At 37.6% G+C, this 26,217-nt stretch overlaps 1 protein-coding gene and 1 long non-coding RNA gene across 5 annotated transcripts in view; one reads left to right on the top strand and one right to left on the bottom strand.

Annotated features, from left to right (window-relative positions):
- Nucleotides 1-26,217, bottom strand: part of LOC101164479 (metabotropic glutamate receptor 4) — a 232,881-nt gene that overhangs the window by 8,880 nt on the left and 197,784 nt on the right. For all 3 annotated transcript variants that reach the window (XM_020704800.3, XM_004070921.5, XM_078950365.1), the window contains 3 exons: nucleotides 20,575-20,775; nucleotides 11,485-11,621; nucleotides 9,933-10,868 (listed from right to left, as the gene is read on the bottom strand). In XM_020704800.3, coding sequence (XP_020560459.1) covers nucleotides 9,933-10,868; nucleotides 11,485-11,621; nucleotides 20,575-20,775 — 1,274 coding nt within the window. The remainder of the gene's footprint in view (nucleotides 1-9,932; nucleotides 10,869-11,484; nucleotides 11,622-20,574; nucleotides 20,776-26,217) is intronic.
- Nucleotides 700-4,242, top strand: LOC144994078 (uncharacterized). 2 transcript variants are annotated; one of them, XR_013657463.1, is made up of 5 exons: nucleotides 703-1,588; nucleotides 2,105-2,162; nucleotides 2,305-2,366; nucleotides 3,178-3,273; nucleotides 3,763-4,242. It is a non-coding gene; the product is annotated as an uncharacterized LOC144994078 (long non-coding RNA). The 2 variants fall into 2 exon arrangements; XR_013657462.1 differs by having other exon boundaries at nucleotides 700-2,162.

Raw genomic sequence — 26,217 nt, forward strand, 5'->3', positions numbered from 1 at the left:
GCCAAGTTAAGCATTCTCTGAGGACCTAAATCTCTTTTTTTTTTCAAAGCAAATTTAGCCATTTATTTACACTGCAGAGTTGATTTAATAAAGAGAAATTAATTGCAGTTTGTGTTTGTTTGAAATTACCGTAAATTCCGGACTACAAAGCGCACCCGATTACAAGCCGCACCCACCCATTTTCACGTGTTTGACTGCTTTTACACATACACAAGCCGCGTCAGAGTACAAGCCGCGCATGTGTTACGCGATATTGTCGTCCTGACAGATCACGGCCAGCATCCCAGAGTGAGTGCGATTCATTAGCACATTGTGGGTGGTGCCAGCTTTGCCTCTGGCTCATGTTTTAGAGTGTACCGACATCTGTCAAACAGCATGGACCTATATTCTGTTCACAAGTTCCTCAGTTATGGTGTTTTTATTTCATTTTTTTTTTTACTTATTGACAATCTAGGTATCATACATAAAATTACAAACAGTAACCATATAATCAACATTACATCCCTCAGTTATAATGAGGAAATTTACATCCGCGATTCCACATTTCCCATGAGTCTTAGGGGCTAAAGGCGGGGCCAACGCCCGGCTCGCCACACTGTTGTATGTGTTTAAGAATGAGCAAGTAGCTATGAGGGGCCGTATAAGACATTATTTATTCTGAACCATTCACATTCATACATTCTTGCTCTCACAGTCATATATACTCTCTTTCGCATACATATATTCTCTTACGCATCCATATATTCTCTCTCTCACATTCATACATTCTTGCTCTCACAGTCATATATACTCTCTTTCGCATACATATATTCTCACTTGCACATCCATATATTCTCTCTCTCGCATGCATATATATTCTCTTACGCATTCATATATTCTCACTTGCACATCCATATATTCTCTCTCTCGCATGCATATATATTACTTTACACATACATACATTCTCACTCTCATTGTCACTCTTAAAAAAGAATGTATGTATGTGAAAGACAAGTATATATGAACGTGTGAGGAAGAGTTTATATGTGTGTGTGAGAGAGGAGTATGCATGAAACGGAAGTTACTTTGCATGAAAAGGAAGGCACTTTGAATGAAACGGAAGGCAGATGATTTCTCGTGCTCTGATTGGACGAGAGGCCGCCACCTCCCATTTTGAACACACTCTAAACCCTATCACTTGTACTGACTCATAACTATTAAGGTTACACAACTTAAATGTCATTTTGTAGTTGATTCAACTATAAAGTATTAAGCTCTATCAAGATTTTTTCAAATTTAACTTAACAGTGCTAAATATTTTAAAGCTTATTTGTATCTGGCACTCAAAAATTTTAAGATCCGTGAAGTAGCGTTATGACGTCATCACGTACTGGTGGGAGGGTCTTTCGTTTTCTCTACGTTAGCTCAGATGGCCATGTTGGATTTGCCGAATGCGAGTATGCGACGTTTGAAATTGAAAGTCGAGCATTTTATTATTCTGCAAAGCGTTGCGATTTCGTCCCGCTTCAAGACGCCCCAACCTCGGGTTTTTTTTTCATCCGCCTCATCGCTGATGGTGCCGTCTTGTCTTCAGCCCTGATTTAATTTGGTAAGTATCGTTCATGGTTTATGAATGAATGCTTTAAAAATGCTCTTATACTACCGTAAATGTGGTTTACTGTTGTTTAAACATATGTGTGTTATGATTGTTTTAGAGATTAATGTGGAAATGTATACATGATTAGTTTGTCATAGCAGACGTATGGCGAGCCAAACCCAAAATGCATTTCTGCCCGTAAGTTACGACAGTGATGAGGTTTTTTTTTTTTCAGAGGTAGAAATGATCTGTTATGCTGCAATCACACTAAACATGATCCGCGTGTGAAATTCGCGTTGGAGGCCTCTGTCTGTGGCTAAAGTTTGCTGCTGGACATTTGTCCAAAAATGTCACTCAAAGCCTCTAACGGTTGTGTGGGAGGAGCTACCGCCAACAGTTTTAAGCCTGGTTGCTACATGGAAGCATTGGGTTTTGAATGCAGCTTTAAGCTTTTATAAATCACTGATCTCCGTTATAAAAAAGGTTTTTGTAAAAATAAATTAATCAACGTGCTCGTGTTGTGTTCAGGTACCGAACTACAGAGTGTTCAGTGTTTCACCTCCAGGTAGACGCCAAGGCCAGCGAGGTAACTTGTCTCAGTTATTTGTCTAGAGCTATTTTAAAAAAACAAAAAATGCAATAGGTTGTGTAGTGCAATAAATGTTTTTTGATCAGAATATAATTGAAACATTTTTTAACATTGAAAAATCTCTTTTGGACTTTTTCAGATACTGAACTTCAGGAAGTTCACCAGAAAGTCACCATTTCACCAGAAAAGACCTGTCAGTGGGTAAGTTTTATACTTATTTAATACATTCATCCTGAACTATTACCATTATTAGATTTATACGGCAGCATGGAAACATTTATGCACATTTTAACTAGCCAAAGGTCTAAATAGAGCTGAAATTATTTACAATTTAACTAAACATATTTAGATTGCAGGCTGAAGGTGGCACAATGGAATGGAGGTGCAAGTTGTGTTCTGTTACTTTGGCACTATGCAGTACTACATATAATACTGCAGTACTACATAGCAAATATTCCAAAGTGTTTCCACTGCCATGTATGTGGAGACACTTTGGAATATTGTCATGTCTTTATGACAGTATATTACAATAATAAAATGATGTTGCATTAGCACCATTCCATCATTTGAAACCATGAAAACTCATCTGTCAAGATCTGAAATGGATTTATGTAGAGTAGATGCAGTCAGAGGAAATTGTGCAGTTTTTACATGTTTGTGTAACTTAAAGCTGCCCTTTTCTGAGACCAAGTCCACCAAAACAGACAGGAACTGGCCAGCTTGGTTAGGATTTATGACCTCCAGGTGAATTTCTAATGTGCATAATTCAAAAACGGATAACAAATCATTTGTAAACAGCTGTAAGAAGCCACGGTGTAACTTGCCTTCAAATGACTTTGGGTCTTTGACCTGAAGTGGATCATGACATAAACACTGTATTGTCCTCTTACTAGAAATAGACATCTAGAAAAGGTATCATTTTATTATTTCTTAAAGTTCCTTAAGTAAATATTGGAAGTGTTTTCTCTGCATTTGCTTCAAAGGTAATGGATATTTCTTTTTATTCTTTTAGGACCAGCGTGACGTGAACATGAGACGGGCACTTGTCCTCCTTGCACTTCCTGTTTATCTGCATGAAGATGCCTCCAACTTCTTCAAGACCCGTACAGTAAGTGCACACGACTCCCTGTCAATGGTTTTCACTAATCCTTTAATATTGATTGAGATTTTATTGAGTGACATAATAAATAGGGCAATTGTTTGTAGTTTGTAAACTGAGTGATATTTTTAAATGGTTTTAAAACTGAGACGGAAGATGAAAGGCGAACATCAGGGACTCCTGATTGGAAGGAGTGGAGTTTCGTTTACCTTTTCTGCTCCTGATCCATCATTATTTGAATAAAGAAAAATGAAGCTTTAGTCTTAAATTATTTTATAAATGTCCTCCTTCAGAAAAATGCTAAAGAACTTTTTAAAAACACAATTTTAATTGGAGTTGGTCCTTAAAACATCATAGCCAGTTGATTAAAAGCTAACAGAATGTTAGCATGAAAAGATTCCTATTGACAGATGGCAGGAATGTCAGTTTTGGACATTAGTGTGATGAATATCTTTGAGGGTCTGAACTCATCTGTGTTTTTTGTTTTGTATTTTCCAGAATACCAGACCTCACAGACACTGCTGTGGGTATCTTCTCAGTTGTCGTGGTGACGCTCCGGATGCTGCCGTCAGTGGTCCCACAGATCTGGCTGACTAATCTCTTCTAACTCTTCGGGGACATCTATGCTCTGGACCTACAGCACCCCAAAAAACTTGAACTTGCCTTCATATTTATTCAGAATGCTGTCTTGAGCCTTGAGGACAGCAAACCACTGAAAGGACATTTATTGACGCTGAAGAATGTTTCGTTGAGTGAGTCTTCCAGAATGGACTATTTGTTGGTTTAAGTGTTATGTAACTAATGTGTTTTGTTGTGATCATTTGCTTTTTCTGCCGTAAAATACAAAACCGACTCTTTTTGTCAATATGTTGTGTGGCACTCTTATAATGCAGTTTTATTGCACTTATTGTTTCTTCATCCTCTTGATATTTGTGCTTTTTTTTAAAGAGCAATTAAAAAAAGTGTATTAAGCAATCACTATTGTGTGGCCTTCACGTTTGTTGGTTTTTATCAATGTTAGCCTTTAAAATGTAGTGGGGCAGTATCAATATCTCTGTTTAGAATACATTTTAAGCTGAAGAATTTTAAATATTTTCAATGCTACACATTTAATGAGTTAAAGAATTTATAAAGCATTTGAGTGAATTTTACATATTTTATGAGTTGAGTAATATAAAAATATAGTTAGTTAAAGCGTTTTTTAGTTGGAAAATATTAAAAACTTTAAGTAAATAATCTCTCTTTTATAAGTTGAGGAATCTTAATATTTTTTATATGAAATAATACAAATGTAAGCCAACTGACAATATGAATTTTAATAAATGTTAACTTAAAAGTTTTAATAATATAACTTAACTGTTGCGTAATCTGTTACAAAATAATTTTTAAGTTCAGTCAACTCGCTAGGGATTACAGTGCAGACGCTAACATGAACCAGCAAGAAATCCCAAATTAACAGACTTGTGGTGTGGAAAGGTATGTTTTTCAGCTAGCAGGAATAATCAAAGTATCCGTTCTCTGTTTCAAAATGAGATTGCCACAAAACCGTATGTTATCTCATACTGGAACAGCTTTGGATGTAGAATTCAGTGGGAAAAGGTTTGGACCCTGCCACAAAAGTATTTCATCACCAATAAAATCAGAGAAATTTCTTTCAAAATTCTTCACAAATTTTATCCAGTGAAACATTTCTTTACTAAGTTTAAAAAAGATCTGGACATAAACTGTTCATTCTGTCATTCCTCACCAGAAACTGTGCCTCATCTTTTTTGGTTTTGCTCTTTCACTCAACTATTTTGGAAAGATGTGATACATTTTATAAGAACTCATCTATGTGAAGATTATAGATTATTTTACGAGCATATTATTTTTGGATATTTTACACAAGAAAGACTTAATGCAGAAAAAATATATGTAGTTAATTTACTTATAATTATGGCTAAATACTTTATACACAAGTGTAAATATGCCAACAAAAAAACCGTGTTTTATGTTTTTCAGAAAGAAATGGTTTTGTATGTGAACAGTATTAAATCTTCCACTAACAAAAAAGCTGTCAGAACAGTTGAAACATGGTCTCTCCTGAAACTTTAACAGATTCCTTTGCCTTATTATTTTTGTTTTCTTTTTGCATAACCTGTTTTACATGGTTATCATTATGTTTTTTTGTTCATTCTCATGGCGAACGTGAAGATTGTATTTTGCACACAGTGGAGTTTTGTGTTTGGTATTTTGTATGTGCAAGATATTGTTAATAAAGTTTAGTTTTTAAAAAAAACGAACCGGCAAGAAGTAGCCACGGGGGTCCTGCAGCCATCGGAACCTTAACAAATATTTCATCTCCACCTCACCGTTGCCTTTTTTAAGAAATGACAGCTGGTTTTCCCACATTTATATGTAGTTATGGATCGAAAACAAGAGGAATTTGTTTTATTGTAAATGCGTGTTCCAGCGTCTACAGGAAGTGTCGCCCATAATTCACGCAAAGGCTCATGGGGGCTAGGAATAAGGTGGATACGGATTTTCTGTTTCGGTGGCACTTCTATTACCATTATTGGTATTTGAGACATTCCTTTGTGTCTCTAGAGATGCAGACAGATTTGTGACCACTTGAGGTGAAGATAAAATATTTCTTAAGGTTCCGATGGCCTTCTTATTGGTTCGTGTTAGCGTCTGTTCAAAATGGGAGGTGGCGGCCTCTCGTCCAATCAGAGCACGAGAAATCATCTGCCTTCCGTTTCATTCAAAGTGCCTTCCTTTTCATTCAAAGTGCCTTCCTTTTCATGCAAAGTAACTTCCGTTTCATGCATACTCCTCTCTCACACACATATAAACTCTTCCTCACACGTTCATATATACTTGTCTTTCACATACATACATTCTTTTTTAAGAGTGACAATGAGAGTGAGAATGTATGTATGTGTAAAGTAATATATATGCATGCGAGAGAGAGAATATATGGATGTGCAAGTGAGAATATATGAATGCGTAAGAGAGTATATATGACTGTGAGAGCAAGAATGTATGAATGTGAGAGAGAGAATATATGGATGCGTAAGAGAATATATGTATGCGAAAGAGAGTATATATGACTGTGAGAGCAAGAATGTATGAATGTGAGAGAGAGAATATATGGATGCGTAAGAGAATATATGTATGCGAAAGAGAGTATATATGACTGTGAGAGCAAGAATGTATGAATGTGAATGGTTCAGAATAAATAATGTCTTATACGGCCCCTCATAAGTAGCAGCAGTGCATGGAGGGGTGAACGGGAAAAGCTCTCCTTCCGCTTGTGTCGCAGCAGCGTTATGGGAGTAACAGGGCTGGTTAAAAAACACACCGGTAAAATACAGCAGCGGCGACTGAAAAGCGCGCGCCTCAGCGCGATACGCGCGCCTCAGTGCGGCGCGTGCGTCAGAATTCAGAAGCCTCTGCACTCCGCGGACGCCTCTGCGCTCTGCTCCCGCCCCGCGCGCTCCTTGTCTCCCCCTTCCTATCTACTCCGACACCTCTGGCCAGGGCGGCTTCAAGGAGGAGCACTTCGTCCCCGTTGCGCCGGTGGATGGAGCAAATAGTTTCTGTGCAGAGCAATCGGACTTAAAACTGTACGTTTTGTGTATGAGGGGCGGATGCGTTGTTACGTGTGGGAGCCATCAGACTGCCATCGGCCCCGCAGCTCAATCAGCAGGAGAAGATGTCTCCAGCTCACACGGAGGCTGTGAGTTTTTCAAAGCAAAATTCCGCTTTTACGGTTTCCTTAGAAACCGTAAATGGAGTGTACATTCACTCCATGCGCTGTTCTCTCCGTCACGCAGCCAAACCCGTTGGTGACGGTGGACTTTTTTACGCTGCTTTTAACGATTGCTTTTAACTTGAAAGCTTCATCATATTGTAGCGGCGATCACGTGCACGTTGGGTCTAATGGCCCCAAAGGATTCTGGGATGCGGCCGGGCATGCGTGTTTCATTTTGTTGAACCATGACTGAATTGTCTAAGACCTGAAGTCAACTCCATGCTGTTTGGCTGCTAAGAGGTGTGTTGAATAAAAATGCCTTGAGCTTGGTGTTAGATAGAGAATTCAAACTATTCACTGAGTTCGAAAGTACGTACATGGCGGCCGCCAATTAAATCCATAAATTAGCCGCGTCACTGAATAAGCCGCAAGGCTGTAAGCGCAAGAAAAAAGTAGCGGCTTGTAGTCCGGAAATTACGGTACTTGATGCAAAGTCTTTCATGTATCGGAATAGAGCTGTGAAAGAAAAAGCCTGCAGCGAGACTCGACATTTCACACCAAGCCTCTTCCAACTGTTATGAGTTAGTCAGGTAGCGACAGTCCATTGTGAACACCATATGTAAAAATGTGTTCTTGAACGCGCCACACGTGTGCATAGCTTCAGAAGCCAGTGATACATTAATATTATTACTGGCCAATGGATATAAAGATTTTAAAAACTTAGGGAATAATTTTTTTCTGAGATCATCTAAAAATTGGTTATATATGTAAAATAAGGTAGGCCTACCGGTGAACAAACACCAAAAAGAAAAGGAGCAATAGGCCAACTCTTAGCAAAGAAAAAAGGGTTTTCTTCATTTAAGAGGCATTCAATAAAGCTCAACCGACGGGTGTTCCATTACTAGATTAGCAGAAATTGTGCCCAATGGATTTTCTCAATTTTTGTGTTGCAACCACCATCCAGAAAAATGGAGGGACAGCTTGGCAATACTAAATGCACAAAAGGTGATGGGTGTGTAGTGGAAGCACAGTTGGGAGAAATCCTTCAAAGAAGTTGGCCCAGGGTTTTGTTTGACATTATATTTTCAGACATGGCAAATGACTGAGTAGTCTAAAATGGGAGCAGCCAAAAGGGACCCTGGACCACATGTCAATGGTTATAGATGTTTTTACACAAGTAGTTGGAATATGTTCTTTTTTGCATTTGGTAGGGTTGCTGGAGGTGTCATTGTCTACAAGCTGGGGCCGACAAGGACCCCATTTACATTCATTCATTCATTTTTTATAACCACTAATTCCGGTTCAGGGTCGCACAGTTGATGTCTATTCAGCTACTGATGGGCAAAGGCAGGGTGCACCACAGTCTGTTCGCCAGTCCATTGCCACACAGAGATAAGACAGCCACACACGCTCACACCTATGGGACGACTTAAAATCCTTAATCACCCTAATAAACACGTGTTTGGATCGTCTAGGAGGAGGTCCAACATGCTGTGACAAACCCACACATGCACAAGGAGAACATGCAAACTCCAAACAGGAGGGTCCCAGCTGGGATCTTCTTGCTGCTTTTGGAAAAATTGTGCACATTTTTCCTCCTGTTGCAATGACATTTTAGAAAAAATAGATGTTAGTGGAAGATGGGAATGGAAACGCCCTGTATTCCACTATGCGTCAAAGAGAACCAATTTTTTTAGATGACAGAGGGGATTTAATCTTCCAAGAAGATTACACGTGCCCTGGAGTGAGTTTCGAACAATATTGCTAGCCCTTTGGAGAACAAGAGTGGAGTCACTCCAAGAGGACAGCCAGGACCCTTGTCCACTTCCATCACCCCTTCTGAATTAGATTTTTCCTGACATGCTGAAGTGATGGAATATCTTGATTTCTTCTCTTTTTCGAAGATGTGCAATCAACACTTTATTCAAGCACATTACCAAAAAAAAAAAAAAAACACTAATGCTGTACCCCCAAGACCGTGTGTATGGCTACTGTATGTATGGATTTGGCTAGTTTTTTTTTAAGATGGTAAAAAATTGAAATTAAAGAATTGTTATGTAATTAATGTAATGGTAGTAGCAAACTAGTATGATCCACTAATCTGGATCATGTTATCACATGATTTACTTCAACTGGACTATAGTTATAGATAATTGATAAACCATGCAGGTGTTCTGATCTGTCTTGTCTTTTTCCTTTCATTAATTCAAGGTTATGTGCAGGAGAAGATACATCTGTGATTCATGGCCATATGCAAGGTTGATACACCTGATATCTCTGACCTTTGAGAATTGTCCTAGTATGTCAGTGATGACAGCACGGTTTCTAACAAACACCTGCATGGATTAGACATTGCCATGACTGCAGGTGCCATTGCACCTCCATCCTGTTTCTTTTATTAGTAATCTGACTTTTCCGCTCTCAGTTGTTTTGAAGAACGTGACCTCCGAAACCTTTCCTTTGACAGAAGCATTCAACACCTACAGTCATTTGATCTTTCCTCAGAGGCTAATGACACTGACCATATGGGAATTTGTGATGCAGTATCTCTAAATAGTGAGGGTTACTTGATCAAACAAAAAAATAGAAAAGGAATAAAATGGGGTCCAAGCAAAGTTCAATTAAATGGAGGATTCTCACAAACGGCGTGAAAAGCCTTGTAATCCTCTCAATGGAGTGTGAAGCCCGCCAGCTCTTAATGGATAGTGGCAACAAACACAAGAGGCTGATTCATACATGCAAAAAACTTGGAGTAAGTTTTCTTTATCATATGGCACTCTAAAAAACAAAATAATTCACATATGAAAATCCTATTTATTAAATTTCTCTTTTAAATATTTAAAGTCACCAAAAATAAAGTATTTCCATGTGACTTAAGTTTCTTCATCACCATCAGTCTTCATCACCATCTGATGAAACAGTAAGTGATTACCTTTTCTCTTGATTGTGAAGTCCCAAAGAAGATGGGGATGAAGGCTAGCCACACGATGCAGGTGGTGTACATGGTGAAGCCGATGGGTTTGGCCTCATTAAAGGTTTCGGGAACCCCTCTTGTCTTTATGGCGTAAACTGTGCAGGTGACCATCAACAGCATGCTGTAGCCCAGCAGGCAGATGAGGGACAGGTCTGAAATGTCACATTTAAGGACACCGCGCGCCATCTCTGGATTGGCTGTGCGCTGGTCCTCGTAGTCGATGATGGCCTGCGACGGATCAATGCCAAACCAGATGCACACCCCGAGTAGCTGCACAGATATCAAGCTAAAGGTGATAACTAATTGCGAGGCTGGAGAGATAAAGCGTGGGGCACTGACTGACATCTTTCCTTGCTCAAAAATCCTGTATATTCGATTAGTCTTGGTAAGAAGAGCTGCATAGCTAATACTCATACCAAGGCCAAGGAAAATTCTTCTCAGAGAGCATACAAACACGTCGGGGGCTGAGATCATAAGGAATGTGGTGGCATAGCACAGGAAAATACCTGTCAGCAGCACATAACTCAGTTCCCGACCTGACGCCTTTACAATTGGGGTGTCGTTGTATCGCACAAAAGTGGCAACCACAAAGAGAGTGGCCATGATCCCCAAGACGGCGATGAGGACGGGAAACACCGCCCATGGAGAACTCCACTCCAGCTTGACAATAGGGATCGGAACACAGCCGGTGTGGTTTTCGTTGGGTCTCAAATCGAACCGGCACATCTTGCAACTGTAAGTATCTGCCTGGTACTGGTAACCGTCACAGTTTTCACAGTGCCAACAACAAGGGATGCCCTTAACTATCTTCTTGCGCTGCCCAGGAAGGCACGGTTGGCTGCAGATGGAGGATGGGACTTCCTGCTCTCCACCAGGCCACTGCATCTTACTGACCTGCAAAGGAAATACAGAAAGGAGGAGGAGGAGAAGGCTTGGTCTTTTTTAAAGAGAAAGGCGTCAGTTTTCTGTGAGACATAATACCAAAGCTGCCATGTATGTAAGCACTTCAGCTCTAAATTTTAAAACTGAGAGAAAAATGCGATAGATAGTAGTGATGACATTGTGAGACGACAGCTGCGAAACGCCATATCAATAAATGAAAGTATGATGCTACGTTCACATTAGCATGCTGTTTGGTGACAAATATATGCCCCACTAAACTGAAATATTTGAACTCAAATCAAAGATAGGGAGAAAGCATGGTGAGAGACAAAGCATCTGAAAATGTATTTTCAAAGCAAAGACAAAGATTTTTAAAGCAAGCAATCAAGTTTTTATTTACAACTTTGAAAGTTTTGTTTTCAAATCAGAAACGTTTTGCTTGCAGTTTAGAACATTTCGATTTCAAAATTGGGACTTTTACCCACCAGTGTGTTGGCAGAAATGTAAATTTTATATTTTTTGATATAACCACAACAATCTGCAAAAAGTTAGCCGTGATGCTGTAAAAAAAAAAAAAAAAAAAAAAACTCAAAATTTACATTTTTTAACTAAAGAAAAATGTTCTTACATTCAAGTAGAGGTGATCCGTCCAGTGACCAATAATTTTGTATTCTGTGGTGTTGTTTGTCATCTGGTACTGGTATATTTCATAGCGACCAGGAGCATCACCATTCACGTTAAAGACCACTGGGGTGCCAGCAATTCCTATTAAAGAGAAAGGAAAAGTGTCATTCATTACCTATAATGTTTTTCTCAAACTGTCCCAAAGATGAATTTACTGTACAAGCAGACAGCAGGCCAGGGATTATGTGGCTTTATTGATGGGCCAAAACCAACATTTACTTGCACTGTTGACCCGGTCCTTAGAGAAGAGTCAGGACGGCGAGCTGTCTGTTCATGTTCTCATTTAATTTCACACTTCCTGATTTTGCTCGCTGCTCTTATTGCCTCTTATTCACTAGTTCCCTTGTCAGAGCACTAACGAATGACAGCGCTGATTTTCATTACCGCTTTGAGAGCTCTCTCATGTTCTTGTTTCTGCCCATTTTCTGAGACAAATCACAATCCCCCCCTTGAGCCTCTCAACTTGTCATAAAATAGAGCAATTTCTAGGAAAAATAACTCATAGATTTCCAGAATTGCTCCAAGGACTCAAAGAAAATGTGATGAATAAAAGAACCACGAATAATATGGTCTCGTCCTTTTTTTTAATCTGACGCTAAAACAAAAAAGGTGTTTAGGTATGAGACGCAATAAAATATCAAGCCTCTACTACGTTTCAAAGTAAGGAAATAATAAATTCAGGCAATAATATAAAGATGCTCACAAAAAAAAACAAAAAAAAAAAAACGTAATCAGACTGAGCTACTGCTAAGAAAATGTTCTATACTACTTGACCATGATCAAGTGAGAGTACTTTGGCAATATCCTGGTCTTAGAGCATGGCTGTGTGCTGTGGCTTAACTGCAAAAGGGGAAAAAACATGAACTGCTCACTCCGGGAAAAGATTCCATTTCAAAATTATTTGAATAAAGTAATTGAAAAAATAGGAAGATTTTTGGTAACGCTTTCTTTTACGGTACAGTACTTACAGTGTACTTAAGTGGTATTTACACAGTACTTATTGTGTAACTACTGGGTATGTACTTGGGACTTTTTATGGAATTTACTGGGTACTTACAGGGTGTTTACGTGGTACTTTTTATGGGACTTGCTGGGTACTTACATGGTACTTTTTTGTGTGTATTTATGTGGTACTATTTGATCGATACGTATGTGGTACATACTGGGTATTTATAATGGGTATTTACATGTTGTGCAAAGCTGTCTTTTGTGGTACTTACCACATGTAAGAACAAGGTAAGTACAAGTAAAGTACCTTGACCTTTAGGTCTGCTCTCCTTTTATGTTTCATGGCATTTACCATGAATTTACCACAAAAACTACCCCTTAAGTGCAATGAAACTGGACTGTAAAAGAAAGTCAGCCCTATTTCCATTCAACTACATGGTAATTTCAGTAGTAAATGCTGGGTATGTTCATTTGAATATTACTTGGTACTTACCCCTTAAGTACAATGAAACTGGACTGTAAAAGAAAGTCAGCCCTATTTCCATTTTTCACAGGACGGCACTCTTGGGTTTTCCGCCCAAATGGGAGGTTTTGGTTTTAATATTGTGGGTAAAAATGGCTTTGGCCAGGTATGCATAATTTGGGCGCTTCTTAGAAAAGGTATTCTTTAAAGCTTGACACTGCAGCCGCGTGTGGGAGGAGCTACCAGCTAATGTTATCGTCTGATCGCTACATGGAGCGGTGTCTGTGTATATCAATGCATGTTAGACACGGATAATGTGCAGGGATTAGGTTTATTAATTTGAAGAGTTGTACTTGGTAATCATGTTTCCATGTTTGAATTCATGAGATCATCCCAGAGAAAGTCTCCGCTTCAACTCCTGCAGTGAAAGCTGCGTCTAAATCTGAAAGCTGTGTTTCCATCTCTCTGACAGAGTTTGAAGCCAAAGCCCCTCCCCCATCTTACTACCTGCTTTGCCTCTCTTCCTGTTCACCTGTTCATATCCCCTGCACCTGAGAGTTGTTTCCCCCGCGCTCCTCAGTATTTTCTACACATAGCGTAAAATACGGTCATCATAGCGGCAGGTTGACAGGATAGTTGGGGCGCTCTGGCGCAAACGCAGCACAAAGATGAAAGAGCCGCACGCAGGTTATAGCGGGAATGCAGTGGGTTAAAAAAATGAATGGAAGGCCGGTCCGCTGAATAAATATTCCATACTGTACTGCTTTTATTATTAGACTGAACTATCTTTTATTTTGAGAAATCTTTTATTTTGACAAATCAGTCCAGTAGGGGCAAAAAAATCAACAATAGCTGTGTATTCTTGTTTTTCCTGATCCCCCCCTGCTAGTGTACCTTAATTTTATAGATATATATAAAATTGTATAATTGTGCTTTTAGACTAGACAGGTTTCTGTGAAAATGCGAGTAGAGTAATATGAGTGATATCCTCTCTCTACATCTGTGATTTGTGAATGTCTAATTCCTTTGTCTTGATCTGATTTTTTGGATTCTAAATTGTGTTATTTAAGTGAAACTGACACAGGAGCATGTCTGCTACGTTATACTGCAATAATTTCAGTTATTTCAAAGTGCACAACTTTTCAAAGTTTGTAACTAAAATCTACAAACATTGTTGTTACTTACCAGGAGAGGAGCCGCTGTAAAACAAGCACATAGCCTAATGATAAAGTCTGTTGTTCAGTGCACATTGAACGCATGTTGTTCTGGGAAAATCAAAGAAAGGCGTTTATTTTAAAATAATGATGACGTAATTCTGTCTTTTTACCGCTTTAGAGCAGCTACGGTAAAGATATCCCAGAAGAATCCGTGAAGCCACAGGAAAAAAAAGAAAAGTAAGCTAAATCCACCAAGTGGACATCTTATTTACATGAATGAACAGTTTAACTGCCTTTTCCTCATTTTCTTTTCTTTCTCCTTTTTTATTTTAATTTTATTTATTTATTTACTTTTTTAAATATGATGGAGACAACAATACCACCGAACAGTGACGGTAACTGTTTCTAAGTTTAAGACATATTTTTATGAGTAACTGTTTAAATTGCCTATTTATTTCTATTTTCATTTTTTTTTCCATCGTCATTTGTTTTATTCTAATGCCAATTGTAGGTGGAAATAATATTTATGAAGAAGAACTACATACAGTAACTGCCTATTAAAACATAACTTTTGTAATTCTTTGTCTAAACAAATTTGATTTTTTTTATGGCAATTTTGATTTTTTCTTTTATTTTCCTTTTTGGTGTCTTTGTTTAATGAAACTGAAATATACTATGTACTTCATAAAAAAAGGTTAAGTTGTGAATAAGTTATCCTGTTTATAAATGAGGATAATTGATTGATTTCAAGCATTGCAGTTAAAGCAATAAAAAATTTATAGACAGATTTATCAAACTCATTGCAGAAATGATTAAATAACTAAAATATACTTTATTGGTTCTGTACTTTATCAAAGTCATTATAATTTTTATGTTCATTTGAGCTTTTATTGTGATTGTTCTTGTAGTTACAAACCCTGAAGAAGTCCTGCACTGTTACCAAACTCTCCCTCACATGTTGCCAGTGTAATAGACAAAAATACAATAGCTTTGACTGCAACTATTGCAGAAATGACTGGCTGGAGAAGGTGAGGACCTGGGGCCATTTCCTGTTTTCACGGTGGGTGACAAACTCATGAGCTATGCAAAGGAGAGCAAATCATTCCTGGAACAACACAAAATTCTGGAAGAAAAGATAAATAATGTGAAAAAAACTCTGTTCTTTGGAATGTTCCTTTTTACTGTTTTGTTGAGAACTAAAAACAAATTTCAATGTGATGACACTTTGTATGCTGCAGAAGTGTATCATATTAAAGATTGTTGTTTTCACTGCTGTCTTGTTTCTCTTTAAATTTGCCTCATGTTACAAGAAGTAATCAGACCAGAATATGTTTTCACAATGCAGTTACTTCACCTTTACCAACAAGTTAGCATTGTCTCATTTGGTAAGGTCAGAAGACCAAGTGTGTATGTACACTGTACGGGAAGGTAATACGTGAACATACTCAGCATTTACTACTGAAAGCACCAAGTAATAGAGTGGAAATAGGGCTGACTTTCTTTTACAGTCCAGTTTCATTGTACTTAAGGGGTAGTTTTTGTGGTAAATTCATGGTAAATGCCATGAAACATATAAGGAGAGCAGACTTAAAGGTCAAGGTACTTTATTTGTACTTACCTTGCTCTTACACATGGTAAGTACCACAAAAGACACCTTTGCACAACATGTAAATACCCCTTAAGTATATTATAAATACCCAGTATGTACCACATAAGTATGAATCAAATAGTACCACAAAAATGCACAGCAAGTACCAAGTAAGTACCGAGTAGACACAAAAAAGTACCATGTAAACACCCTGTAAGTACCCAGTAATTACACAATAAGTACCATGTAAATACCACTTAAGTACACTGTAAGTACTGTCCTGTAAAAGAAAGCGTTACCAGGACAAAAGCCTGAACAGTGCTGTGTCAAAGTAAAGAAATCCACCCAGCCCAGGTGAATGTAGGGGGTACATTGAACTAGAGTTGAAGTTCTGGTAAATAAAATAAGATAAACACACTTCATTAGACAAACTTCTGACTAAACTTCTGAGGTCCAAGGCAATACTTTTTACTCCTGTGGACCAGAAAAAAAACCATATACTGTCGAGGCTTCATCATGTTACATTGTTACGTTTCAAAATAGATGAAGGAAGTTTTGAAACGGTTTTGACAGTTGATCAATTTTCAGAAGTGACAACACATCATTTTTTTTAGCATGACTTCCAAAACTTTTAATTCCCTTTATGTCCAGCTACTGAAGTTGTTTTTTGTTCCAGAAACAGCTGACATATGGACCTGGACGGGGTTCATATTCACACTGTAAGTAAACCAATGTGAACCATACCAGAGTATGAAAGCAGACTGAGACTCCCTTTTCAGATGGGTCTTGGTCTTCTTTAGTTCAAACCAGCATTAATGTATTAACATCTATATGAACAAAGTCAAACTATTGTTGAATAGAAACTACGGTCTGCTTTGAAGATCCACTCCGATACGCTCTCCCGCTAGCTTACAGTCCTAACAACCACAAGCTAACATTACTGGTGCAACGGAAATGGCGAGCAAACTCTGAGCTATCCAGCCGTACTGTTTTGAGCCAGATGTCAGCTCGGACGTGGAAAACAGAGACGTACATGGATCTATTGGTCTGCAAGTGGCTGTAGAATGGGGCAAAAATGTATTTAGTCAGCCCCCAATTATGCAAGTTCTCCTGCTTAAAAAGATGAGTGAGGCCTTTAATTTTCATCATAGGTATACCTCAACTATGAGAGACAAAACGAGAAAACTAATCTAGAAAAGGTCACATCATCTGATTTTTAAAGCATTTATTTGTAAATTATGGTAGAAAATAAGTGTTTGGTCAATAGCAAAAGTTCAACTCAATACTTTGTCATACCCTTTGTTGGCAATGACAGCAGTCAAATGTGTTTTGTAAGTCTTCACAAGGTTTTCACAAACTGTTGCTGGTATTTTGGCCCTTTCCTCCATGCAGATCTCCTCTAGAGCAGCGCTGTTACGGGCTGTCGCTGAGCGACATAGACTTCCAACTCCAAAGATTTTCTATATATAATGAACATATCTGCCTAAAAACACATTTAAACAGAAGGGATACCACAAGAAAACATCTCCCATTTAAAATAACACCTAAACCAGCAAAGCATTTGCAAATAATGTCTATAGACAGTTTGCTAGAAGTACATGTATTTTTTTTACATGATAAAATTAAAAGGTTGCTATAGTTTAATTCAATGCTGCAAAAGCAGTTCTACAATCTACTAAAACCTGTGAAATGCTTGGCTTTTGACAGACTAAGCATTCATTATTCATCCAGGCATGGAAACATTTTGCAGATACAAATCCAATGTGTAAATGTTACAGTCCTTTTAGAATGTATTTTTAGTACATTTAGTATGAAAAGGAACAACACTAGTGTTTCGCTCTCTTGCAGAAGGTCAACATTGATTTTTGATTGTGCTTTAAGCATGCAAGTCAAGAGTTTGGGTTTGAAATCAGAGGCTTTTCTGCCCTGGGATTTTTTTTTTTCCACAAAGGTCTTGTCAAAACCCACAGGATCTAACTGCTTCAGAATAATGCAGCTAGATTATTGAAAAGGCTTGTCTGAAAGCCCAGCAGGCAGCTCCTGCAATTATGAAGATATTCTAGCGCATCTCCCAGCAAGAGGGAGTTCAGTGGGTTGCTCATCTGCTAATTTGATTGCCTTAATCTGTGACCTTCTAAAAAAAATACCTTTCATCTTTCCTGGTAGACCAACTAAAATTTAAATTGTTTGGTTGATCACTACTAGATTTTAGATTAAACTAGTAATTTTTTCCACAGTTACCAAAGGAGAGGAACCATTTAGAAAACCAAGATAATAGATGACAAGAAAAGTTTCCCATCTACATGGACATATTACAAAAATGAACATATCTGCCTAAAAAAAATAGTTAAAAAAAATCCTTTCATCTTCAGAAATTGGTGGATTTTTTAATTCACGGGGTCTACTGGAGCCTATCCCACCTATTGTTGGGCGGAGATACCCCCGGAACATGTCAACAGTCTGTCACAGGGCCACACATTCACACCTAGGGGCAATTTAGAGACAACAATTAACCCTTGGACCATGGGAAGAAGCCAGAGTGCCCAGAGAAAGACTTATAAAATAGGGGGGAAATGGCTGATTTGGAAGTAACCTATAGTTTAAACTTAAGCGTAAACAAAAATAAATTACTTTAGAAACAAAACGTTTTATACACCCTTTTGAGTGTGCAGCCTTTTCTTCAGCATTGCCAGAACCACTGAGATAGCACTGTCTGCAATTAGTGTGGATTTGCCAGGTTTCTTCTTTCCTTCAGTCAGCATAGTCTCCACTCAATGTGCAGAAAAGACCCTTAAAAGCAGAGCAATCGAGGTAGTACTCCGGTAATGTAAGACATTGATTTTTGTTGCAAACTGAATGTGTTTAGGGCTGACAAGCCTTCCAGGAAAATATAGCTACAACAGTAAACAAAAATAAAGAAAGGAAATTCATAAAGAATTGAACTTTTCTGTAACATTGCCAAAGAGCATTTTAAATGAAGAATCGTTCTCAAGCTTCAAAAATTGATGTGTCAACCAGAACTAAACAAATATGACTCCAAACTACAAATCCAAACAAATGTATTTTCTCTTTTAAGTCTCACACAAATAAGAACTGACCTGCTTACATAGTAATTACAGGACTTGTGAAGAGAGTTCAGCTTTGAAGACGGGCACTGCAGCCCTGCTGTGAGCTTAAGTTTCCTGCTGATGTTCATTAAAGATGAAGACTAACTGTGAAAGCACATGAGGATCTTAGGAATGTTGTCCCAGCTATTGATACTTTTGACAGTTTATTACAGGGAAGCAGTTAGTTGTAGTTAATGAACATTGTTGTTAATGAACTGGATTTCTTCTCTTGTCAAAAACCAGAAAATATGTCTTATCGTTTAGCAGGTGGAACTTTTGGAGGAAATACGCAATTGAGCTGTAGTAGAACTGGTAAAAGGCAACCACACACTGTGAAGGTAGAATATTTTTTCATTTTTTTGCTGTTGGATTTGTGGTAAGCTTTCACAAACTGGTAAATAGACTTGAGTGGATGTTCTTTAATAATCCTCTTTGGTCCACTTGAAAAGGAAGGCCTGGGTTTTCCTCCAAATGAACAGATAGTAACTATTGGTCTGACAATCCCAGCAAATCCAACAATCTTTTACAGACCCACTCCAATGAAAATTGTATCTTTGGTATTTTTAACATGTTCTTGTGGTATTTTTCTTATGATAAAGGATATAGATTAAGAGAAGTAATCTTAAAGTTGCATCTCTGGGTGTTTTGTTATTCAGTTCGTCAGGAGTAGATGAAAAGATGCACTCTGAAAAGGATAAAATTTGTGATGTAGAAAATACGCTGGATGGGCTACTTGCAGACAAATAGATCCATGTAGGTCTTTGTTTTTGGAGGCTTTTTTTTTCCTTGTCTGAGCTGGAATCTAACTCAAAACTGTACGACTAGATAGCTCCAGTATTCCTCCCCATTTTTGTTGCACAGCTAAAGTTAGGTTGGGGTTTGAGGGAGCCCTGTAAAACTAGCAGGGGAGAGTGTGAACAGAGACAGAAAACAATTTAAAGAATGGCATAATCATAATTAACAGACCACTTAGAACGCTTTTAAAAGATGATCAGAGTGGAACTTTAATGCAGTTGGCCTAAACCATCACGTTAATCACTTACAGAAAAAGACACACTTTGAATTATTTCCATCTTTTTCCATCTTATAATGTTATGAAATTTTTTTTTTTTTAAAGCTATTGAATTCTGCCCATCACACCTCTCTTTAACTCCCAAACACCTCCCAAAAGGTCTTTCTATTTTTAAATGGCTTCATAACAAATGAGGCATTTTACCCTAAAAAGGAAAAAAGAAATTGACTAATATACTTTACATGAAAATATTTAAGCATTTACAGATAAAATATCTGCCAAAACGTCAGTTTAAAAATAGGAGAAATAAAACCTCGACTGATTATTGTTAGGATTACGCTGTCTTTCAACTGTCCTCCCACGCCTATTGACGGATGAATTAAACTCATCTGCTGGGACTCACAGTAGACTTGCAATGACAGTGCTGACAAGATAAGACAAGAAACCTGAGAAAAGACAGTTTCTGAGTGTCACAAACTGGGATTCAACATGCTGCTCTGCTGGAGGTTGTCAGTCATCCTCTAGAGCTCACATTTTGTAGTTTGTGCAAATCATGTCCATTTACAGGCCTGAGGATCGCTGTATAATATTCAAAATTTATAGACAAGCTGGTACCACAGCCTACAGAATAATATAAAAGAAGTTGCCTTTCAGGAATTTGGGCTTTCAAACTTTTGGATGATAAATTTGTCCTGTAACCCATTGCGTTTTATTATTAATAATAGAAAATCCATGCAGTGATGTCAGGACAACACATACCTGTAAAGTTGACGTTGCGAATGTACTTGAGCAGCAGCGTGCCGTTAATTGTCTCCATCTGGGGGCAGAGACCAACTTTCCCTGGGCAGAGGTCTTTGTGCATGTTATGGAGGGCATGAGCCATGGCATAAACAGCATCTATCACAAACTGAACCTTCCCCTCCTGTTCGTATGAGGAATCCTTCCCGATCCGCTCATGGTCTGTAAGAAAGAAAAAAAAACAACACAAAAAAGTTCAAGGCGTTTTTGAAAAAAATTGATCGAATGCAAATATACATGAAAAAAGTGAAAAAAGTAATTTCGTAAAATTTTCAGATGTTTCTAATTAACTCAAATGCTGCAATAAGCATGTTTGTTTTTATGTGGTGTCTGTAAACTTCTTGTTTCAACTGTAGTTGTTTGCTTCTCAATAGAAGTCTATAAGATTTTTTTTGGGGGGGGGATGGGTACTTCCTATTTGGAACGCGAAAAGGGAGGGGATGATCAGTCCAGTTCTCATTTACTGTCAGTGGTCTCAACCGACCAAATTTTGAACACCTCAAAATAAATTTCACATAAAGACCCGTTGGCCAAATCCCTCGACGGACATCTGCGGACATCGACCAATTATGAATGCAAGAAATACTTATGAATTACGTATATCATGCATGTATCACCAAACATCAAAATTTCAGACACTGAAAATGCGCAAAATGTTCCAAGTTGCTGTGAGGCATGGCCTTCAAATGGAACAGTCATTGCAGTTTTTCATAAGAGCATAATGAAGTACAGAACACAAAAGCTGCTGGATAATTATTCAAAAGTAAGGAATGATATTCCTAAGGGTTGTTGAATCAAGAAAATTACAGGGGTATGGCATTTTAATTTTGATTTTTCTTTTAGAGCTGATTGGTGTACCGTATTTTCCGCACTATATGTTGCACTGGATTATAAGGCACATCGTCAATAAATGGTCTATTTTTGAACTGGGTCACACATAAGACACATCGTCTTAGTGTACTGCACTTTATAAATAAAGTTTGATTTGACTTGATTCTTTGCAATATGTATAAATACAGACTAACACCACTAAAACAAATGTCACAGTGACAACGCTAACTCCCAACCTTGTTTGTAACACGTAACAAGCTATTAAGTGCGTCTAATAGTAAAAACTGTTACCATAATCTTTAAAATTGGCCTTTCATTGTTAGTTGTTTGATGGTGTTCCACCAATTGTCAACATAGAAAAGAATGCCCTGTACATAAGCTTTATGTTTTGTAATAGTACCAGGTAAATAGAAATGTAGCTTTTCAGGACAGAGGGCACAGCATGTTTACATGATCCTTTAGTGTTTATCTTTGCTAAGTCATGCAGTGCCATCGTGTCCATTAATTGTGGGCTCAGAGTTTGATGGAGTGGCATAGCAGGAGATAGAGACAGTGGAGGACAGGCCTAATCTTTCTTTAGTAATAAAATAATCACGTTTGACGTGTGGCTATTAATCAAAACTGGTTTGTTCTAAAAGGCTTTTTCAGCACCAAGCAGTGTTTTCACAATCCCTCATCCCATACTAAATAGCTGTTTTAATGGACCTTGCAAAATATTAGTTATCAACAACAAAAAGGGCAAGTTAAATTGAGAGTTTAAATGTTTTAATGTAAATTGTCGAAGCACAGGCCCATATTAATGCATACCTACAGTAATCTTCTGTTAGGAAGTCAATTGTATGTCCAGTAAAGGTTTTTTTTTTTTTTTTGTTAAATATTTTTCATTTTATTTCCTCTCTGATTTTCTTTTCAGTTGTTTACCATCACCAGTACAAATAAACTATGCATTACTATATGTAAAAAACCTGAATGAAACCTTTTTGTGTTCAATTACTGTATTTGTGCATTAACCCTTGTGCTATCCTAGGCACCTTAACATTGGGAGTTGGGTCATCTAGACCAGTGTTTTTCAACCAGTGTGCCGCGGCACACTAGTGTGCCGTGGGAGATGGTCAAGTGTGCTGTGGAAAATTGCCCTCATTAACTGATCTAAAAACATTTCCCATCTCCAGGATTTCAGCTCTGTGTTCATCCAAACAGGCCCTGATAAAACACTGAGGAGTTAGGAATATAAAAGATCGTAAAATACTTTTTCTTTGCGTTTATTTTATTTTATTAAAGACATTTGGATAAGAATGACAGTACCACGATTCAGCTGCAGCTCCGGCTGTGTTTGGGAAAAGTCCCGTTCCTTTGACTGTCTCCACCAATCATTCTTGAGGGGCTTAATCACATGTCATCAGTCTGACCAATCAGAAGTGGTTAAAGTCTTCACTTCCTTGTCCCGATTTAGCTCGTAAAGTCGCTCAGTTCTAACAAAAATACCAGCTAAAGCTCGTCTTTTGCGCTGTTGCTTTCCACAGAATCCGGTATCAGACCGTGGAACAAGTGAACAAAACAATGAAGCTCCGAAAACCGATCTCCGGCCGTTTTATGCACTACATCTCCCATGATGCATTGGGTTGTGAGAGTGACAGCGCATACGGAGATCTGTTGTTAAACGTCTTGAAACCAACGAACACGCATCAAACTATTTTTAAATCTTCTAACTTAACTTTTATTGAATCTTTTAGAAAAAAAAAGCTGCAGTTTCCAGCTTTTTCTGCAAGAATTATCTCAAAAATGCATGTGAGATTGTGGAGGGGCTGTAGATCAATACATACTATGAGTTTCTCCTTCTTTTTTTTTAATTTTTGGATGCTGGTGTGCCGCGGGATTTTTTTTAAGGTTAAAGTGTGCCGTGGCTCAAAAAAGGTTGAAAAACACTGATCTAGACCCACTAGACAGTGCGCTGAACCTTTTTTCTTCAATGATTTGTGAACCTCACTGGTGTGCATGGATTACATGAAATCTTTTCACCGTTATCCACCTTTGTTATGGTAGGGATAACACGTCAATGCAAGGATCGGGTCATCTAAGATAGCACAAGGGTTATAGATGAGATATTCTATGATATTCCACTTAATTACCCAAACCCTTTCTCCTCCCTTCATTAGTTTATGTTTTAACTTAGTCATATTTTGCCCTTCACTACGATGTTTGGCTTGTACTAAACCAGAGTTCTGAAAATGTCTATTTTCTCTATTAGAAAAAAAACGACAAAAAGCAGATAAATGTAATTTATTATATAGTTCTTCATTAAATCAAATAGTTTAATTGTTGTGTTAGTCTGAGTTCCGTTCATACACATCCAAAACATTATGTTAATATTTGTAGATGTACAAAATTAGGCAATACCATTTGACACTGTTTAGACAAGATGCACTGAAGTATGGTTCCCATCAGCCTCATTAGAATCATTGGACTTGTATTTCTCAAGCAAATTCATAAACCAAATTAACACTAGTTTCCTACATAAACCAGAGGTAAAAATATGCGTTGTTAAAACATTACATAAGAAAAGTCCGTGCTGTTGTGATTTATGTGAACAAGTTCCCTTTTTTGTGCACACATACCATGATTTAAATGTTGGAAGGAAAAATCCATTTTATTTATAAAAATAACCGGCTTGTTTTGATGGTTTGATCTCAGTGGGTCTTCATGTTTTGAAGTTTGACACTGTTGAAATATTCTTGTTCCTTACACATCATCTGTGGTTTCTTAAAAGTTGGACAGATTTGACTTGCAATTTTGTGGCTTCCACCTTGATAGTTATGGATGAAGATCTAGATCGCATTTTAATGGGTACAACACAAAATCTAGAGTACAAAGAAAGTTAAAGGCAACTGCAGAAATTTTACAGAGTATGAAGATAAACGTTATCCTCAAAAGTTAGGGGAAACTTGAAGCTAAAAAAAATTAGAATGCCCACTTTAGCCTCTTATAGACCGCTCCATGAAAATATTGTCTGATATTAAACTGGTCTGTGCCCTGAAAAAAGTTGGAGACCACTGCCCTATGTCACCCTATCTGACATTATCTAACATGTCCCAAAGTCATCAATGTAATCCAAAGTATTTATGCTTAAAAATAACAAAAACAAATGTAAAAACATGAAAATAAAACATTCATCTATGCGTCATGAGCTACATTTTGCGTGAAGCCATTGTTTCTTGTGCATGAATGCTAGTCAGATAAAACTTAAACGGCTCTTCATTATTGTGGCCTCAGAGAAAGATTTGACATACCTCATCTGACAAGCATTAGAACCCCATCCTGTGTTATTGCTCTTAAAAAGACAGGGCTTGGAGACCCCAGGGACGAAATTAGACAGCAGTGTTTGCCAACATTTCTTCCAAAGACACTTTGGGTCTGCCTGAAGGATCTCATTTTCTCTGCTTCAGGCTGTAAATATTAAATTAGGTCTGTGTTGTAATCTGCAAAGCAAGCTGCATGTGCTGGTACATCCACATATTGCAGCAAATATACTAAAAATTGTACAATTTGGTAACATGAAATAGTTATGGAATATTTTCCAAACAAAAATCCCAGAAACAGTGCACGTCAATCGTTTCTCAAAGCTGAGGACCAAAAAGCTCGCTTTTGTCTCTCAGGAGAATCCTGCCAAGCTAAAAGTGTTGTCCTCGATGCATTCAGTGAACATTGGAATTTGGACAGTCGAGCATGCAGGGGTGGCGTGTGTCTGCGTCTGGTAGCCTTGATGACTCATGCCTGCTGGGACTCAAAGGAACAGTGACTCAAACCAGTTCGCCTTATTCAAACTGTAACCCCCAAGTGCTGACGTCAACAAAACGCTGGGCCTTTGGGGGACGCCTTCATCGTCAACAGCCAATTAACAGTGAAAAACTGTTTTTACAGAAACGCTTTTTCAAATCAGCCTACTTAGAATAATTCTAGATTTAGAATGTCTTGAATTATGATGTATAAAAGAATAAAAAATATGTTGATTATTCATTACAGCCGTGATTTTATGAAATAAAACATGGAATTAGATTTATTTTTACTTTTTATAAGAGAAGATTTTAATTTGTAAAATTGACATGACTAAGATTGCTTATTTTAACTGGGGGGAAAAAATACTTCAGCAGAGGTAAAGTAACAATCAAAAGTAATAATTTAGTTTTAATCTACAAAAAAAGAGAACTAGTAATAATAATAATGCAAATATCAAGTAACGGTGTGAAATTAATATATCAGGCAAACAACAAAAGAAAAAAAGAAAAACAGGACTAATTCTGGTATTTCTTGAAATTAAATGTTACCTGAATAGTTATAGAAATTTTTTTTTTTTAACCAACAAGGTATTTTTTATTGATGGGGTCTTCAGAATAAAATGGGAGTGCACAATTTCAAAATTGTGACTTTCTATTTCCTTACTATTTATTTTTCTAAAGAAATTGTCATTCTCATTTCTTATTTATTTGTGTTCTTTTTTTTTTAAATATGACAGCAGAAACATAAAACTAAATCTTGACGTGTTGTTGAATATGTTTCGTTGATGTGAGAGTAGGAAATGACTGTACTTTTAGATGGAACAGTGTAACACAAGCAAGGTTCTGTGAGAAATGATTGCTTCTCTTGACTGTAATTTAACTGTGCACTAAAGGCTAGAGCAAGAAATTGGCTGCAGTAATTTAGCCTCAAGTTGAGCCACCATGACAACCAGTATCTGAAAAAGACCATGTATGGTTAGTTGTTCATATATTAGTGTTT

Source organism: Oryzias latipes, chromosome 7 (assembly GCF_053564925.1).
Source record: "Oryzias latipes strain Hd-rR chromosome 7, Olatipes_Hd-rR_3.1".
Lineage (NCBI taxonomy): Eukaryota > Metazoa > Chordata > Actinopteri > Beloniformes > Adrianichthyidae > Oryzias > Oryzias latipes.